Source organism: Squalius cephalus, assembly GCF_949319135.1.
Source record: "Squalius cephalus genome assembly, chromosome: 2".
NCBI classification, from domain to species: domain Eukaryota; kingdom Metazoa; phylum Chordata; class Actinopteri; order Cypriniformes; family Leuciscidae; genus Squalius; species Squalius cephalus.
Window position 1 is genome coordinate 13,724,007 of NC_137123.1, and position 20,044 is coordinate 13,744,050.

The following is a 20,044-nucleotide window of genomic DNA, read 5'->3' on the forward strand; positions in this document are numbered from 1 at the left end:
AGTAAATATGTACACTACCAGTGGACTAGCCTGCACAAAAATTCAGATACGCAGAATTAGAAACATATCTGTTCTATATCAACATTTCAATCAATATTTTCAAACAAAGTTTCATAAGACTATATGAAAAACAATGTAAAAAAGTATATTTAATAGGCTACTCGATCAAAAGAGTTAACACAACTACAAGCCAAGTATACTTTGAATAATTAAAATTTTAAGTATATCTCGATCAAAAGATTGAGTACAAGTAGAGGCCAAATATACTTGAACTTTTCTCTCAGTATAAGTCAAGTACACGTAAGTGTATTTAAGTATATTTTTGAGAAGTATATAAAATGTAGACTGAAAGTATGCTTTCTTCTTTTTAGTTTAAAAGAAGTATACTAACACTTGAATAAACTTATTTTCCATGCTTATTTTATTTACTCTATAAGCTATTCCACCCGAAACTTTGTTATATAAAGCTGAACATGTTAGTTTATAAGACGCTGTGTAATATTATGTTTTTAAAAAAGTATTTAATAAGCTACTCAATTAAAATAGTAAACACAAGTACAAGCCAAAAATACTTAGAATACTTAATTATACTTTTAAGTATATATTGATCAACAAGTATAGGCTAAATATACTTGGACTTTTCTCTCAGTATAAGTCAAGTACACTTAAGTGCAATTTGAAGTATATTTCTGAGAAGTACATAAAGTATATTTCTGAGAAGTATATAAAAAGTAGACTGAAATTATATTTTCTTATTTTTAGTTTAAAAGAAGTATACTAATAGAACACTTGAATAAACTTCTTTTTCGTAAGGGAGGGTAGAACCCTGATAACATTAAGTGTTTTATATTGACATTCTTAGTAAACTTTCAGTGATTTGAGTCAGGGTGAAAGGAGGGAAGTAGGGAGAGGCGGGATCTCCAGATTAGTGATTTTTATTGTTTAATGCAGGATGTTTGATTTCACTTTCTTTCCTAGCACGAAATCCAGTCTTACAGTACAGACCGCAGCTCATCTGTGAACACATAGGCTACTGTATTGTAAGACTGTAAGTTAGAGCAAATAATGAAATCAGGCAAGTATGTTGTAAACAAAGTTACCAAAGGCACAACTGGACCACAAACAGAGAGTCTCTGGCAGGATGAAGAAAAAGCTCCAATGTGCAGTAAGTAGAAATTTTATTCTGACGTAGAGATGGAGTTGGTAATGGAGCAATAATGTTTGAGGAACTGAAAACTGTTATATAAAATTTCAGTCATTCCTTTTTTACACTGAAAAATCCAACAGTTGTTCTAACTAACACTTTTTAGTTTTTTAGTGTAGTATAGTTAAGTTAAGATTAATTGATTGACACATTAAATACTAAAACATTTATTTTTACTGTATACTCCACAGTGAATCCTACAACAAGCTATAAGCTACATTAGCATAGCAATGACATATATGAAATAGATGGAATAAATAATGAACTAAACAAGCCAGTTGACTCACTGTTACTGTTGATGAATGGTGGTTAACAAAATAATGTTCTCAATTTCAACAAGAAAACGTATCAGAGATATAAAAAAACTTTTAGCTCAGCAGAGAAGACATAAAAGAACGTAATCGGTTACTAAACGTAACCTCTGTTCTCTCTAGAAGAGGGAACGAATATTGCGTAAGTAGCTTACGCTGCGGGAAAGTCTTCTTTCTCGAGATACTGAAGCCAAAAATTATCCTTAATTTTTAATAATCTTGTCAACGCAGTGCGGCAGCATGCAGACCTAGGGCAGGCTGACTCTCGTGCCCATTGGCTGCCCTGCGGCAACTGCAGCAGCCTATCGCTGAGCCCTTGGCATGACGTCATGTCCAATGAGCGCGCTTGGCGCGCTTCACGCGTCACAGCCCGCCAAAAGTGGTGTGGCTTAGCGTATATAGGCGAGGCTCAGAGGCTGCTTCACTGGTTTCTGTCGCTTGAAGCGAGTGAGCTCGTGGCGCAAGCACGGCGGGTTACGCAATACTCGTTCCCTCTTCTAGAGAGAACAGAGGTTACGTTTAGTAACCGATTACGTTCTCTTACGAGAGGTTCTCTCGTATTGCGTAAGTAGCTTACGCTGTGGGAACACCCTTGTCAACGCCGTGCGCGCCCAGCATCCACTGAATGAGTCCCAGGGAGAGCCCGGGGAACGTGATAGCAGGGAGCCGGGCGGCCAATAGAAGGCTAGCGCAGTACACAAGCACATACTAGGGAGCACAGAGCGGCACAGCCGGTCCGAACTGACAATTCCCTGCATAGTGCAGCTCAACCAGTAGAGCTAAATCAACCAACGTAGCCCGCGCACTGATAGTGGGCCGGTCTACGCGAGACTTAGGCTGATAGAACTTCCGCCTGCAAGGCGGGAACTTCCAGGTTGTAAAACCTAACAAATGTAGAGGGGGAGGCCCAGCCTGCCGCTGTACAAATGTCGTGAATGGAAATCCCGTTGGACCACGCCCACGACGAGGCCATTCCTCTGGTGGAGTGAGCTCGAATGCCCAGTGGGCACTGCAGGTCTTTAGACGCATAAGCAGCTGCGATAGCATCCACTATCCATCTGGATAGACTGTGTTTCGAGGAGGCCAGACCCTTGGTGCACCCTCCAAACGAAACAAAAAGCTGCTCCGAGTGCCTGAAAGCGGCGGAGCGTGTGATGTAGTTTCTCAGCGCCCTGACCGGGCAGAGGAGATTACTATCGGCCTCGCTGCCGGAAGTTGGCAGGGCTGAGAGAGAAATGACCTGCGCTCTGAAGGGAGTGCCCAATATTTTGGGAACGTAACCATGCCTCGGTTTGAGCATAACTTTAGAATCGTTAGGTCCGAACTCGAGGCACGCGGCGTTAAAGATAACGCGTGAAGGTCTCCCACACGTTTAACTGAAGACAGAGCTATCAGAAAAACGTTTTTTTTGCATGAGGTATTTCATATCCACAGTTTCCAAGGGTTCAAAGGGATGCGTTTTCAGGGCCTCCAAGACAAGTGAAAGATCCCACATAGGAACCGAGGGGGGTCGCGGGGGGTTCATCCTCCTGGCTCCTCTAAGGAAGCGAGTGACGAACACGTTCCTTCCTAATGCGCGGCCCAGCTCTGAGTCAATGAAAGCTGAGATGGCCGCAACATAACTTCGAGCGTGGAGGGGGACCTGCCCGCGTCCAGCAGCTCTTGAAGGAAACACAATACATGCGATACCCCACATGCCTGTGGATTGAGCCCCTTGGCAGTGCACCATTTGCTAAACACCGACCATTTTGACGTGTAGAGCCGTCTCATAGAGGGGGCTCTAGATTGTATGATCGTGTTCATAACCCCTTTTGACAGATCAACGAGTAACCGTTGAGGCTCCACGCATGCAGAGACCAGCGCTCTGGATGGGGATGCCAGATTGAGCTGCGGGCTTGGGAGAGAAGGTCTCTCCTCGCCGGTATCGGCCAGGGGACTGTGTCTGCCAGCTGTATTAGTTCCGGGAACCAAGCTTGGTTCTCCCAGTACGGGCTATGAGGAGCACTGTGTGGCGCGCTTCCCTGACTCTCTTGATGACCTGAGAGACCGGGGGAAAAGCATATAGCAGGTCGCTGGGCCAGGTATGGGCCAGTGCGTCCTCGTTCTTCGTAAATAACTCTGGGCAGTGAGCGTTGTCTTTTGACGCAAAAAGGTCGACTTTCGCTTTGCCGAAACGGCGCCACAGTGACTGGACTGTTTGGGGGTGTAGAGACCACTCCCCAGAGGGAACGTTGTCCCTGGACAGTCTATCGGGACCCTCGTTCAGGTGGCCAGGCACATGCGCGGCTCTCAGCGAGCGCAGAGAGTGCTGAGCCCACACGAGGAGGCATTCCGTCAGGGTGCAGAGCGTCTTTGATCTGACACTGCCCTGGCGATTCACATAGCGATGTATTATTCACTACCGATGTATTGTCCGTTCGGACTGGAACATGGTGACCTAGGAGGAATGGGAGGAAGTGCTTGAGCGCTTTCTCGACCGCGAGCATCTCTAGACAGTTTATGTGTAGGAGATTCTCCTGGTCTGACCAGCGGCCATAGACCGGTCTGCCTTCGAAGAGCGCTCCCCAACCTTGGTTGGAAGCGTCTGTCGAGACAACTATCCGGTGTGAGATCACTCCCATAGTCACTCCTGTGTGATACCATTCGGCTGCCAGCCAGGGCTGCAGGCGCCGCGAGCCGCCGGCCGCGAGCATATGACAGAGCGTCGTGTTTCGTTTCGGCGTTTGTTTGCAGGCGCACGTGTATAAAAACAGGCTTGTTTACTATGGAGCTATTCTTGTGCCAATAAAAATGAACGTAGCTTTTCAAGAAACTAATGAAAATATAAATTGAAACTAAATAAATTATCTCTAAAACTGAAAAAGAATATAGCGAGCGCTGCATGAGAAGGCATCTTGAAAAAGACGCAGCTCTTTTAGGGGTGAGTGTTGCAAAGCGAACACACACACACACACACACACAAGAACAATAGAATGGAAAGGATATGGCATCGGAAAGCGCAGCAGGTACGGCTGTAGAAGGCGGCGTTGGCCAGCGGCTTCGAGGGCTCGTCCCGCTGAAGTGCTTGCCCCAGACGACGCGTGCTTCCTCGTGATCCAGCGATGCGTGCGCTTCGCTGAAGAGATGAAAAATCAAGTGAATCAGCCTTTTCGAGATCCTTTTATAGAGGTTAGCCACACCCGTCTCGGCGGGAAATGGAAAGGAGGGCGCGAAGCGCCCTCATTGGCCTGACGTCACTTCAGGCCTCGCTCGATAGGCTTATGCAGTTGCCGCAGAGCAGCCAATGAGCGAGCAAGCCATCTCGCCATAGCTGTGTACTGCTGCAACGCGCTTTACATGTATGAAAATTAAGGATAATTTTTTGCTTCAGTATTTTGTGAAAAAAGAGTTTTTCCCGTAGCGTTTTTACAAAAACGCAGTACGAGAGGACTCTCGTAAGAGAACTCTGGAAGCGCATTTGTAAGTTCAGATCAGCGATTGAAATATGAGAAATAGTTAGCAAAACATGCAGTGTATTAAAAACGAAGTCAAAAAATTTGTCTGCGATTTATTCTTTTTCAGTTTTAGAGATAATTTATTTAGTTTCAATTTATATTTTCATTAGTTTCTTGAAAAGCTACGTTCAGTTTTATTGGCACAAGAATAGCTCCATAGTTTACTGCAGTATTAGTATTTCCAGCCGCCTGAACTTAGAGGGGACTGAGAAATATGTGAGAATCAGAGGTAGTCCGGTCTAGGCGGGATGAAAACACTCACTCTTCCTCTTTTCGCCGGTACTCGTGACGTCCGCTCTGATATCCCTTGAGAACGGCGCAGTTGCGCGGCTCGAACAAAGGGAGAGAGAGCGGGAAGATGTCATCATGTGCTGTGACATCGTTAGTTTGCAGGCGTGCGTGTATTAAAACAGACTCGTTTACTGAAATATAGATATTTCTAGTCGCCTGAGCTTAGGAGGGGACTGAGAAATGTGTGAGAATGGAGGTGGCCAGTCAGTGACGCGCACGACCGAGACGCGGGGTAGCTTTCTTATAACGTAAAGGAAGCCAGCCCGTGACCGTCTACTTCTGACATCCCTTGTGAGCGGCGCGTTTGCGCGGCTCGAACAGAGGGGGAGAGCGCCGGAAGGGGGCTAGCGTCATAATGTTTTTGCGTCAGTGTTTGTTTGCAGGCGTGCGTGTATAAAAACAGGCTCGTTGCTGCAGTATAAGTATTTCCAGTCGCCTGAGTTTAAGAGGGGACTGAGAAATATGCGAGGAATGGAGGTTAGTCTTACCTAGGTGGGGCTAAACACTCTTCTCTCCTTTAGCCAGTGACGGGGGGGTAGCTTTCTTGTAACGTAAAGGAAGCTATAGCCCGAGACCGTCCGTTTCTGACATCCCTTGTGAGCGGCGCCGTTTGCGCGGCTTGACAGAGGGGGGTAAGCAGCTGTCTATGATAGCAGCGCTGTCTGCTTCATCCCCTGAGGTGACGGCAGTGCGGGCGAAAGCCGACCGCTGCGCGTCGGGAGGTGGGGGGGAGAAGGAGATAGCGAGGCTCGCGGGAGGGGCTCCGGCGAGCGCTCAGCTGCTGCATCCGTGGACGGAGAGACAGCGGAAGCGTCGAACGTGGCGAGTCGAGCCCGCAGGGTCGACATCGGCAGTTCTTCGCAGAGTTCGCAGCCGCCCGAAGTAAGGGCGAGGCTGCGCGGTCACGACCCAGGCAGAGAGCGAAGATCACATGGCGGTCCCTGTCGCTGAGCGGGGATCTGGACGAGCCACAGGAATTGCGAGGCATTTTGCAACAAACGCCTCGCGCTCTTTTAGATGCAGTGTGTCGCGGTAGGCGAACACACAAACACACACACAACACAGAGCAGAAAAGGATATAATTCGCCGGATAGCGGAGCAGGCAGGGAAGGCTGAAGGCGGCGAAGACGGCCGGCTTCTTCAGGCTGATATCCTCGGTGTGCTGGTCGCTTGTTTCAACGGCGGCGGCTTACTCAGAGTCCAGCGATGCGGAGAGCGTCGCTGAAGAGACAGAAACCAGTGAAGCAGCCTCTGAGCCTCGCCTATATACGCTAAGCCACACCCCTTTTGGCGGGCTGTGACGCGTGAAGCACGCCAAGCGCGGTCATTGGACGTGACGTCACGCCAAGGGCTCAGCGATAGGCTGCTGCAGTTGCCGCAGGGCAGCCAATGGGCACGAGAGTCAGCCTGCCCTAGGTCTGCATGCTGCCGCACTGCGTTGACAAGATTATTAAAAATTAAGGATAATTTTTTGGCTTCAGTATCTCGAGAAAGAAGACTTTCCCGCAGCGTAAGCTACTTACGCAATATGAGAGAACCTCTCGTAAGAGAACTAGCTTACAGATCTGCTAATTGTCTTATCCAGTTGTGTGTAATGTGTAAACTAGGCGCTCTGATGGAAACACAGAGACGTCATAGCGTGCAATTATTTGATTCAGTGTTATCACCATAATTTTGCAAACGGCTAGTTTGTCCACCACTTCCCACATAGCAACATTGTGTCGGCCCAGATGCGGCCCACATCTGGCACACATGGAAAGATGATCTGGCCCACATGCAGCGTGGACTTACGGCACTTGGGTGGGCCACTCCTGTTTGCCAGATCTGGGCCACAAGCAGGCCATAGCAATGCCACATCTCAGCCAAGAGCAAAGAAATAAACCAGAACTGGAGGATTAAACAACTCCACAAACAGCATTACCAGCTTCACTTATTACCAATCAGACTGACTTTATTTCTGTCAGACGTCTACAAAAGTTTTTATTGAGAATTAGCAGAGGTTTAACTATATGTTTCATTTAAAGTCACCATAACAGTGAATAGTGTTTCCATTAGTTGGGCTCTTAACTCTTATTATATATTTTGTCTCTTTTGGCCGCTGTGATAGTGTGTTTGTCAAACACATTTGCAGCAGCAAAGAAAGCTAAAGTGAACTGAGATCAGGTGATGATGGTTACCTGTTGATGATTTTATAATCATCATGAAATAACCTGTTTCACTGAGATAATTTGAATCTAACAATTGTGTTGTACCATTAATATATTCTCATCACAAAACCTGTATTACTGCAGCATGAGGTCCAGCAATATTATAACAATCAGTTAGAAGACTTTAACAAACATGAGCACGAATCATTACTGTTCGATGACACACACAGACATCAATAATCAACGTATGAATCTCAACAATGGTGAGAATCAAAAGTACCTTGCTGCAATGCATGCTGGGTACCATCATTGTACAAAACTCCCAGCATGCATTGCAACATGAATAAATTATGCAGCTAAATTGTCCTATTAATTTGTTTAATTCTAAAAATGTGCTTTTATTTTTTTGCTGTTGTTTTTGTTGTGGCATTTAGTAGCTTTCAGTGATGTTCTGAATTAATCTAAAAAAAAAAAAATATTGTCACCCTTGTTGAGATTCGTGTGCTGATTTTTGATAGCCTATCTAAGTGTGTCACCGTGGATTTTTTTTCGTGCTCATGTTTGTTAAAGTCTAATAACTGATTGTTATAATATTGCTGGATCTCACGCTGCAGTAACACAGGGTTTGTGATGAGAATATATTAATGGTACAGCACAATTGTGAGATTCAAAGTATCTCAGTGAAACAGGTTATTTCATGATGATTATAAAACCATCAACAGGTAACCATCATCACCTGATCTCATGTCACTTTAGCTTTCTTTGCTGCTGCAAATGTGTATGACAAACACTCTGTCACAGCAGCCAAAGAAGACAATAGATATACTAAGAGTTAAGAGCCCAACTAATGGAAACACTATTCACTGTAATGGTGACTTTAAATGAAACACATTATAGTTAAACCTCTGTTAATTCTCAATAAAAACTTTTGTAGACGTCTGACAGAAATAAAGTCAGTCTGGTTGGTAATAAGTGAAGCTGGTAAAGCTGTTTGTGGAGTTGTTTAATCCTCCAGTTCTGGTTTATTTCTTTGCTCTTGGCTGAGATGTGGCATTGCTATGGCCTGCTTGTGGCCCAGATCTGGCAAACAGGAGTGGCCCACCCAAGTGCCGTACGTCCACGCTGCATGTGGGCCAGATCATCTTTCCATGTGTGCCAGATGTGGGCCGGATCTGGGCCGACACAATGTTGCTATGTGGATTGTGGACTGTATTGAACTAAATCCTGGAAAACACACCCTGAACTACTAGAATGATCTCAGATGCTCTGAGAAGAAAAAAAAAGGGATTTGTGAGAAATAGGGATCATCCTGTTTTTCATGCTTAAAGGGGGGGTGAAATGCTCATTTTCACTCAATCTCCTGTTAATCTTGAGTACCTATAGAGTAGTATTGCATCCTTCATATCTCCAAAACGTCTTTAGTTTTATTATATTTATAAGTTAAAGATTGGCTGTACCGAGTCTTTCCGGAAAAAACCGAGCGGCTGGGGGCGGGCCGTGTGGGCGGTGTGCTATAGCTGTGCTAACTGATCTAACAACACAGAGAGACATTTGAAGTAGTTTACTCACCGTGACTGCTCGATCCTTAAGCATTAGACGATCTGCAAATAAGTCGATCTGGGCTTTGTTTATAAAACAATCATCGTCGAAATGCAGGGAACAAAGAGTCGTGCACAACCTCCGTTGATGCTTCGAAAAAACAAACTCCATCCACTATTCCCTTAACGCTGGGTTCTTTGGGAATCTGTGCAGGGTTGTCTTGCCCTGCCAACCAAAAACCCACTTCTTTGGTGACATTGACTTCCCTAAAAGCCGAGCATAGCGCTTTGAGGTAACGTACTGCTTTCGCTCTCTTCTCTCTCTGGTCTGCGAGTGCGCGCGCGGCCGCGGAGAAGTGCCCTTAGGACCCATATAAGGAAATTCCGCTCTATCTTACGTAAGACAGAGCCATACTCGAAAAAAACTTTCCGAAACTTGTGACAAACCGGAAGGAGTATTTTTGGAACAAAAATACTCCTTCAAACGTACAACTTAACTTTTGAAACTTTGTCCATGTTTAGCATAGGAATCCAACTTTTTAACAGTGTAAAAAACTCAGTATGCATGAAACAGCAATTCACCCCCCCTTTAAACTTCTATTTTCTTATGGAATCATTCAATAGTGATCACATAATTCATTATTAAGAGTCCCGTCTTTTAAAACAATGCAAGTTGAATTCATCAAGCATTACCTGCTTTCATGTGAAATGTAATGCTGCACCCTTTTCATCTGATGTGTTCATGTCTTGCTCCATTATAAGCAGTTGTTCTTCTGGATGTTATCATGCATCTCGTTTGTTAGTCTGAAGTGTTGAGCTGTTATATGTACTTAAATATTTGAGTATACGCAACATTCTTTCCTTAAAAATATAAGTACATATAACAAAGGTTTTCTTGTTAATTTTAAGTAAAATTATTCCAAGTTGGGATTACTTAAAAAGTGTGATGCAAAAATGGTGCATATACATTTTAAGTAAATCCAACACAGTGCAGGCCATGTGAGATCAAAATAAATCTTAGTTGTGTTAACTTAACATTTAAGCTAATTTATAAATAAAAATAAGACAATTAAATTAATTAACATTTTTACTTAACATTTTTAACTTATTTTAGATCTTCAGCTATTGGTCTGCTTACTGCACTGCTTTCAGTGTCTTAAATGTAACATGCCCAGTCAACACTATGATCTCACAGTGATGTCACCATGTGGTCACACCGTCAGCAATCTGAGTTCACAGTGATCTAAAAGTGTAACCTCACAGCGCTCTCACTGTGTGCTCAAACTATGACCACAATATGAGCTCATCCCAGCTAGAAATGTTATTGTTCTATGAATGTTTTGAGAGCATTATGTTATGTTCTTGTAATATTTTCTGTAGCTAATTTTATTTTTGTAACCAGAATGTTCTCCTAAAAGGTAGGATAACACTCTCTATAAACATTTCAAACATGTTTAGTGATGACATTGATAGAACATTATCCCCCCTAACATTCTTAGACAGTTATAGCGGGAAGTTTCGATGTTTAGAAACTATGTTTAAGAGGTTTACATGTTGAAGTTTGTTTGAAGAGTTTGGTTTGGTCACCATTGTAGAGGTCAGTGTTTGCTGTAGTTGGACTCTTTGGTCTTGACTAGGGCTGGGCGATTTAAATCGCGATATTGTTATGCGCATCTCATCAGTAAAGCCGGTTCCTTGATTAGTAGTAAATCGCCTTCTCCTGCTTTCAGATGGAGCGGCATTTACTACAAAGAGCCGTAGTTAACTGACAAGCTGAGCCATATCGCATTAATATCGCGGACGTATCGCCAGCGATAATTAATGCGATATGGCTCAGCTTGTCAGGTAACTATGGCTCTTTGTACACAGCGAAACATCCAGTGTTAAATTAACACTCCTGGGAGTGTATGAGTCCACACTCAAGAGTGTTTAAGTTAATGAGATAACTAAGTGATTAATTTAGTGATGATTGAGCATTATTGAAGACACCTGATGTTAACAAGCAGAATCGCTGAAGGAGAAAATCGCAAATTGTAAGTTACCGTTATGACGATCAATGGTTGCTTTAGTTGGACTCTAGACCTATATATTATTAACTTTAGATTTTGTTTGTCTGTTGTTTCTGAATTATAATCACCAGTTGAACAAAAAAGTGACTGATGGTTCTGGTTATGTTATGATCTTGATCACTGAACTCATTAAAATCCTTCTTTCTGACTTCGATTTATGTTGTTGGTTAGTGAATCTGCACAAATCGCCAGAATTTTTGATATAATATAAAGGATTTCTTAAAAGTTGTTAAAAAAAAAAATCATTCTTTTAGGCACACACAGATGTCAAGATTCAGTCTATGCATCTCAACAATGGTGAGGAGCAGAATATTCAATTAGGAAAAGTAAATTGACAATTCAGATCATAATTTATTCATACCGCAATGCATGATGGGAGCCATTAATGAGTTGTGATTGGTGGCAGCCACTGCAACATGCTTTATTATTGTCACCATTGTTGAGATTCACAGGCTGATTATTGATGTCTGTGTTTTAAATTAATTTAATTTATTTTGATCAGAACAATGTTTATTACATATTTTGAATTATAAGTAAAATACTAATAATCATAGACTGAAGAATCAGTAAACTGCTGCTAACAAGTTAAACCAAACTGTCTCAATAAGTTTCCTTTTTCAGGTCACAACATGATTATGTCAAAACATAACCAACACTATAAGATAGCATATTACTTTGTTCATTTGACTGTTATAAATCAATAACAGCAGACAAACAACAGTAAATATTAAAGTAAACATATAATGGTCTAGAGCCCAACTAAAGCAAACACCCATCACCTTAATGGTAACTTACAATTTGTGATTTTCTTCTTCAGTGATTCTGCTTGTTAACATCAGGTGTCTTCAATAAAGCTCAATCATCACTAAATTAATCACTTAATTAAACATCTGAGTGATGTTGGAGTCCATGTCCAATTACATTTCTAGCTGGGGTGACTCACATTGTGTCCATAATATGAGCACACAGTGAGTGCACAGTGCGGTTACACTTTTAGCTCACTGTGAACTCACATTGTGGTCATATGGAGAGATCACTGTGAGATCAACGTGTTGACTGGGTGCAAATCACACACAATAAAGCATTTCACTTTATTTTTTGCCACAGGCTGCAAAGCCTGAAACCACACATGAAATGTACAACAAAATATGGCAAATTGACAAATGGATGTTCACTTACAACTTTTTCACCCTTTGCAACATTTAAAAGATTTTCCGTTGAGCCACCTTTCATGATGATCCTCAATGTGAGCTGTTCCAGTTCATCTTCGTTCCCATGAGTATCCTTAAAAAATAAATCAATAAAAAAACAGCAAATCTGCATTTACTTGCAACATCACTTGTTATTGTTCAGATTGTCGCGAAAAATACATTGCATTGAAAATACATTGTATTGAATCACAAAATTAGAAAGAAATGTACCTTTATATTTTTAAATAAAATTAATATATTACAGCCTCTTACATCTAATTTGGTTAAATTAATTGCCATTATACAAGTTGTTTATTTAGGTTTGGAGCTCATATTGGTTATTGATCAATTTTAGATCCTCACCTGATAATGCTTGATGAGATTCTCAGGATTTTCCGAGAGGTAGACTAGTCTGTAAGACTGTAGGACTATTATCCTAGTCTGTAAGACTGTACATTTTATTATAAGTGCTAATAGTACAAGTTAGATGCTATATAAACTACCGGTCAAAAGTTTTTGGGTGGTAAGATTTTTTTTATGTTTTTAAAAGTAGTGTTGTTTTTGGCGGCCTGTTTTAATTTTAGTTTTAGTCTAGTCTTTGTGTCAAGCTGTCATCTTAGTTTTTATTAGTTTTAGTCACGTTCATACTCTTTTTAGTCTAGACTAGTCAAGTTTCAGTTTAGCATTTTAGTCTTATTTTGGTCAGAATTATCCATGACTATTTTCGTCTAGTTTTAGTCAACGAAAACGTCTCGGTTACTGTTGTAACCCTCGTTCCCTGAAGGAGGGAACGGGAGACGTAACGTCGACGTGACGACGTAATTGGGATCACTTCAGGGAGCCCTATCAACTTCGAGTGTCTACAGAACGAGCCAATGAACGTTGGCGTGCGTGAATCGCGTCACGTGCCCCGCCCCGCCGCGCGGGTATAAACAGTTAGCGGGCGCACACACACATTGTTTTTCGCTGAGGAGCCGAGATTTGTGACGGCCATGCAGCGATGGTCAGCAACGGTGGCGACGGGACGTTACGTCTCCCGTTCCCTCCTTCAGGGAACGAGGGTTACAACAGTAACCGAGACGTTCCCTTTCAGTCGCTCACGTTCGACGTAACGTCGACGTGACGACGTAATTGGGATCCCATGGAAAACGCCACGGTTGCTGCCACATCCAGCGCCCTACGCAAGACTCTCAGACCCCCAACTGCTGGGGCGGAAGGCCTGCGTAGAGGGAGTTCAACTGCTGTTCCATTATACCCCACATAGAGGAACTCTTGGATAACACTGGGAAAGCGTACCTTTCCATGGGAAAGAACGCTGCGGAGCCACATCCTGCCCGAAGGGAGGTAACATGTGGAGAATACACATATGGACTGGCCGAAGGGGCAGTGCAACATATTGAATGTCACTGGGGTGGCTCCACCCGAAGGGGGAGACACACCGGACAGTGACGGCAGAGCGGGCTCTGCCAAGGGAAGACACGGGCTCACCGCAGGGAGCTGGTCGTGGAAGAATACACATATGGGATCGCCGCAGGGATCACCACATATGGAACCCAGCCTAGCACAAGTTACACAAGCATACAAGCACTAGACCTGGCGTCGGACGCTCCGCAACGTCCGACTGCCGAAGGGGTGCGAAGGAACTCACAGGGCTCGCCAAGTGGGGAACTCGACTGGAGTAAAAAACGCACGTATCCGTTCCTAGGAAGGGAGTGGCGCAGCAAGCCGACACTAGAGCGGGAACTTCGGTGTTACCGGCTAGTAGAAGCGAGCACACAGGAAGAAACCGGCTCAACACGTAAGCTATAAAACCTAGCGAACGTGTTAGGTGTCGCCCAGCCCGCAGCTCTACAGATGTCTGTCAGCGAGGCGCCGTGAGCCAGCGCCCAGGAAGAAGCGACACTCATAGTGGAGTGGGCTTTCAACCCAGGCGGGCAGGGCACGCCTTGGGCTTCGTAAGCCAAGGCGATGGCATCCACTATCCAGTGGGCCATCCTCTGCTTGGAGACAGCCTTCCCTTTCTGCTGGCCTCCGTAACAGACGAAGAGCTGATCTGAGGTCCTGAGGCTTTGCGTTCTGTCCACGTACAGACGCAGAGCGCGAACGGGACAGAGAAAAGCCAGGGCTGGGTCTGCCTCCTCCGAAGGCAGCGCTTGCAGGTTCACTACCTGGTCCCGGAAGGGAGTGGTAGGAAACTTGGGCACGTATCCGGCCCGGGGTCTCAGGATCACGTGAGAGTTATCCGGGCCGAATTCTAGGCACGATTCGTCGACCGAAAATGCATGCAGGTCCCCTACCCTCTTGATGGAGGCCAATGCAACCAGGAGAACTGTCTTACAGGACAGGATTTTTAACTCAGCAGATTGCAGAGGCTCAAAGGGTGGTCTCTGAAGAGCCGAAAGGACCAGAGACAAATCCCAAGAGGGTATAGAGAGTGGGCGAGGAGGATTTAGTCTCCTTGCTCCCCTCAGGAACCTGACGATCAGGTCATGCTTTCCCAAAGACTTACCATCAACAGCATCGTGATGTGCAGCAATAGCGGCAACATACACTTTAAGGGTGGAGGGAGACAGCCTTCGCTCCAGCCCTTCTTGCAGGAAGGAAAGCACGGCTCTGATTGAGCAAGATCGGGGGTTCTCCTCATGAGAGGAGCACCAGTCAATGAACAGGTTCCACTTCAAAGCATAGAGGCGCCTCGTAGAGGGGGCTCTAGCGGAAGTGATGGTGTCAACTACCGCAGGGGGTAGGTCACCTAGAACCTCCGCGTCCCGTCCAGGGACCAGACATGGAGTTTCCAGAGGTCTGGACGCGGGTGCCATAGGGTGCCCCGTCTCTGAGAGAGCAGGTCCTCTCTCAGAGGGATGGGCCAGGGAGGGGCTGTCGCGAGGAGCACTAGTTCCGGGAACCAGGTCCGGTTGGGCCAATACGGCGCAACTAACAAGACCTGCTCCTCGTCCTCCCTGACTTTGCACAAGGTCTGTGCAAGAAGGCTCACTGGGGGAAATGCATACTTGCGTAGGCCCCGGGGCCAGCTGTGTGCCAGAGCATCCGAGCCGAGGGTCCCCTCGGTCAGGGAATAGAACAACTGGCAGTGAGACGTGTCCGGAGCGGCAAACAGATCTACCTGTGCGGTCCCGAAGCGCCTGAAAATCAGCTGGACCACCTGGGGATGGAGTCGCCATTCTCCCGGCAGCACCTGCTGACGTGAGAGCTCGTCAGCTGCACGATTGAGCAGGCCCGGAATGTAAACGGCACGAAGCGACCTCAGATGCTTCTGACTCCAGAGGAGGAGATGGCGGGCGAGTTGTGACATGCGGCGGGAACGTAGACCACCTTGGCGGTTGATGTACGCAACGGTCGCAGTGCTGTCCGTACGGACCAGTACGTGCTTGCCTAGTAGCAGCGTTTTGAAACGGCTCAGTGCAAGACGTACTGCTAACAACTTGAGGCAGTTGATGTGCCAATGCAGTTGAGGCCCCGTCCACAGACCTGAAGCTGCATGCCCGTTGTACGTGGCCCCCCAGCCGGTGGCAGAGGCATCTGTGGAGACCACAGAGTGCCTGGACACTTGTTCCAGGGGAACACCCGCCCGCAGGAACGAAGGGTCTGACCACAAGCTGAGAGTTTGGCGACAGTGCGGAGTCACTTGGACCCGGCACGAGCCGCTCTGCCACGCCCATCTCGGGACTCGATCGTGGAGCCAGTGTTGGAGCGGTCTCATATGAAGCAATCCGAGCGGCGTAACCACGGCTGCAGATGCCATATGCCCCAGGAGCCCCTGAAAAAGTTTCAGTGGCGCCGTTGTTCTTCGTTTGAGTGTGCTCACGCAGTTCAACACTGACTGGACACGGGCCTCGGTGAGGCGCGCTGTCATGTTGATCGAGTCCAACTCCATACCGAGAAAAGAGATCCTCTGCCCGGGGGTGAGTTTGCTCTTTTCCCAGTTGACCCGAAGCCCTAGGTGGCTGAGGTGACTGAGCACCATGTCCCTGTGTTCGCACAACTGCTCTCTCGACTGGGCCAGAATAAGCCAGTCGTCGAGGTAGTTGAGGATGCGAACACCACGCTCGCACATGGGAGCAATGGCCGCCTCCGCGACTTTCGTGAAGACGCGGGGCGACAGGGCCAGCCCGAAGGGTAAGACCTTGTACTGATATGCCCGTCCCTCGAACGCAAAGCGGAGAAACGGTCTGTGCCGAGGGAGAATCGAGACATGAAAGTACGCGTCCTTCAGGTCGATCGCTGCAAACCAATCTTGGGGACGGATGCATTTGAAAATGCGTTTCTGCGTAAGCATCTTGAACGGTAGCCTGTGAAGGGACCGGTTCAGGACGCGCAGGTCCAAGATTGGTCGTAACCAAGCGGCAACCTCCCCGTCTCTCTCTTGAAACCAACACGGAAGTGAGTTAAACTGCAATTCATTAACTGGCCGCTTGGCCTGGCTGCAGAAGTGAGTCAAATCTGTATCTCCCTCATGTTAAAATTACCAACTTTACAGCAGAAAAAAACATGTTTACAGCCTGGATCTCTATGTGGCTTTGGTCTATACAGCTAATTTTGCCCTTCATAACAACTGTGAGGGGGGTGAATTTTTTTATAACTCATCCGTTTAGTTGATTAATATTTAAATTTAAGGGTGTGGCCACTTGAGTGACAGGTGGATTCCCGCTGATGTCAATGCTAGCCGTTTGTCTGCTGTTACTAGCCGTCACTTCACCTCAGCAAATGTTGCTGCTGAACTTGCCTTCTCTGCGGTGTTTGTGCTTTTTTTCGGGATTATTTCATACAATTTAATACTTGGGTACAAAGCCCACGTCTTTGGATTCAGTCGTTGTCGTCGAGTATCGTTTGAGAGAACAACCATAGCTGTATTTCAGTTGTTTTCCTCTGTGAACATGCACTAATGGATGTCAGACAATTTTGTTGCTTTTTGGGGTTTTCAAATTTAAAACGTCAATAAAGGCTCGTTCGTTCTGCTCTCACGGAACAGATAGATAATATGCTTATGTACCGTCAGATGAAATCATGCAGGCGTCGGCGCTTTCTCCGTCCGTGCAATAAATGCACATCCATGAATGAGCGCGGATTTTCTAGCGCATTTACTTGCACTTCAAAGGCAATATATCTATGGGTTAACGGTTTAACCCATTTGAGAGGCGGCCAAAATCAGAATTTAAAATGGACTGAATAAGCTCTCTACGAACTTGAGCGATGCCGCGCTGACGGACCATGAAAGAGTGACTGACATGTATGCACATAAATCACTGTCACACACAAACACTCTCGAAGTAATACACAGTCTCACTTGTAGCCATGTATTTTAACTATTATAATATTTCGAAGGGCAAAAACAGGAACTTTTAATTGGCTTTACATCATCAGCTAACTCGATCACGTCGAGCTAGGTGATTTCAGATAGCCAGGCTCAAATCAGAGAATGCTCATATCTATGGCCAGGCTGGCTCCTCAGCTCCACTCACGCCCCGCCTGTTTGCCTATTTTCTGTTATCCGGGAGTGACGCAAGGCCAAGATGGCGACGGACGGCTCCGCCCACTTTAGGCTTCAAAAATGCTCTTCAGAAACCTACGGGTGACGTCACGGACACTACGTCCATATTTTTTTACAGTCTATGGTCGTAACCCACCACCTTTCTTGGGTACAATGAAGTACGGGCTGTAGAAGCCGGTCTTCATATCGGCTGGAGGGACCGGCTCGATCGCGTCCTTCGCCAGTAGGACTGCGATCTCGGCCCTGAGCACAGGGGCACTGTCCGCCAGAACACGGGTGAACAGAATGCCCTTGAAAGCAGGGGGACGCCGGGCGAACTGAATCGCATAGCCGAGTCTGATGGTACGGATGAGCCAGCGAGACGGGCTGGGAAGCGTTAACCAGGCTCCCAGAGACCGAACAAGCGGGACTAACGGCACAACAGACGTACCCGGGGTGGGGCAGCGCGGCGGAATGCAGGGACCCGACTCGGACGGCACAGCGGCCCGAAGTGGGGTCTGAGTGTGTGGTGCAGCACATACCTGCTTCCGTTGAAAGGCAGAGTGAGTGTGTGGAGGCGACAGCACGTCCGGAACACAGCCACTGCTGCTCGCTGGCGATGAAAGAGGGGCTCGGGAGTGACAAGGCATGGCGGCGTCGTCGACTGCCAAGCGCGCCCTCTTGGGGCCCAGAGGTTTCAGAAATTGCTCTTTTTTTGAAAATGTGGGTACCACTGACCCGTGGGTCAGTGGCGGAACAAAAAGAAAAGGAAACAAAAGATTCTCCGCCCGGCCCTCCACCGGGGGAAGGAGTGGCGCCTTCGCCATCTCCTGAAGAGCAACTTGATCCACCTCTGGGCCGCCCGTCTCAGGGTCGTTTGCACCGTCGCTTGCCTCCTGGTTTGGCAGCGGCCTGGACGGGCGGGGTCGGCTTTCTGCGGCTTGCTCCACGCTGAGGCCTGGATGATGGCTGCTGCTGCTGGGGCTTGGCGGGAGCGGAGGACGTCGCAGAAGGCCGACCTCGGCGACGAGTAGACGGAGGGTCTGCAGCCGGCGGACGGGTGGGAGCAGCAGGGGTCCACCGGGGCAGGATGTGCCGGATGGCCTCCGTCTGCTTCTGTGCGGCCGAGAACTGTTGGGCAAAGCTCTCGACCGCGTCGCCGAACAACCCAACCTGGGAAAGAGGGGCATCCAGGAACCGATATTTATCGGTGTCCCTCATATCCGCAAGGTTGAGCCAAAGGTGGCGCTCCTGGACCACCAGAGTGGACATCGCCTGACCGACCGAACGTGCGGCTTCCTTCGTCGCCCGAAGGGCGAGGTCGGTTGCCACACGGAGCTCCCGGAGGAGCTCTGGGTCAGAACCACCCTCGTTCATGTCCATGAGCGCCTGGGCCTGGTGGACCTGCAAGAGCGCCATGGCATGGAGGGCGGAAGCAGCCTGTCCACAGGCCTTGTAAGCCTTCGCCGTTAAACCGGACGAAAACTTACAGGCCTTGGACGGGAGGCGTGGATTACCCCGCCAAGAGGAAGCGGACGCCGGACACAGCTGCATCGCGACGGCCCGCTCCACTGGGGGGATATCCACATACCCCTTAGCTGCCCCGCCGTCGAGGGTGGCGAGGGGTGAGGAGCCACTAGAACGGCTTCGGGCACTATACGGTGCCTTCCACGTCCTAGAGAGCTCCTCATGCACTTCCGGAAAGAAAGGTACCGGGGCGGCGCACTGAGAACCAGCACGGCCCGCCCCGAGAAACCAATCGTCCAACCGAGAAGGTTCGGGATGTGGTGGAGGATTCCACGCAAGCCCGACCTTCTCGGCGGCCCGGGAAAGCATAGCAGTCCATTCTGGATCTGGCTCGGACAATGCTACACACCCCGAGGGGGGCAACGCAGCCGAGTCGTCATTTCCAGAGGACAGCTCCCCCTCCGATGCTGCGATCGACATCTGGTCATCAGCCGGAGCCCCAAAGGAAACGGTTGGTCGTTCCGGAGAAGGACCAAGACGTCCACTAAGGGGCCCCAGTGGCGACAGCGCTTGTGAGGCGTGAGGGGCCCACGGAGGATGACTCGACGGGGAAGCCCTCACGGTAATCCTCAGATCACCCTGGTCATGCGCCGAAGTAGGTCTATTCTGCGGGGCAGAATAGACACTAGATCGGGGCATAGGCGAGGGGACTGCACCTCCCTTGAGGTAAGCGAGTCTCGATCTAAGCGCTGCGATAGTCATGTTCCCGCAGTGGGAACATGAACTATCCACAAAAGCTGCCTCAGCGTGTTGAATGCCCAAACACGAGAGGCAACTGCTGTGGC

General features: G+C 47.4%; 1 protein-coding gene across 3 annotated transcripts in view; it reads left to right on the top strand.

The window, feature by feature from the left end:
- Positions 1 to 871: 871 nt before the first annotated feature.
- The window catches only part of LOC307152240 (uncharacterized protein), a 54,723-nt gene continuing 35,550 nt past the window's right edge, over positions 872 to 20,044 (top strand). Inside the window, exon 1 of one of the 3 annotated variants that reach the window (XM_079860707.1) lies at positions 872 to 1,165. In XM_079860707.1, coding sequence (XP_079716833.1) covers positions 1,066 to 1,165 — 100 coding nt within the window. In that variant the 5' untranslated portion in view covers positions 872 to 1,065. The remainder of the gene's footprint in view (positions 1,166 to 20,044) is intronic. The other 2 variants (XM_079860705.1, XM_079860706.1) reach the window with 2 other exon arrangements.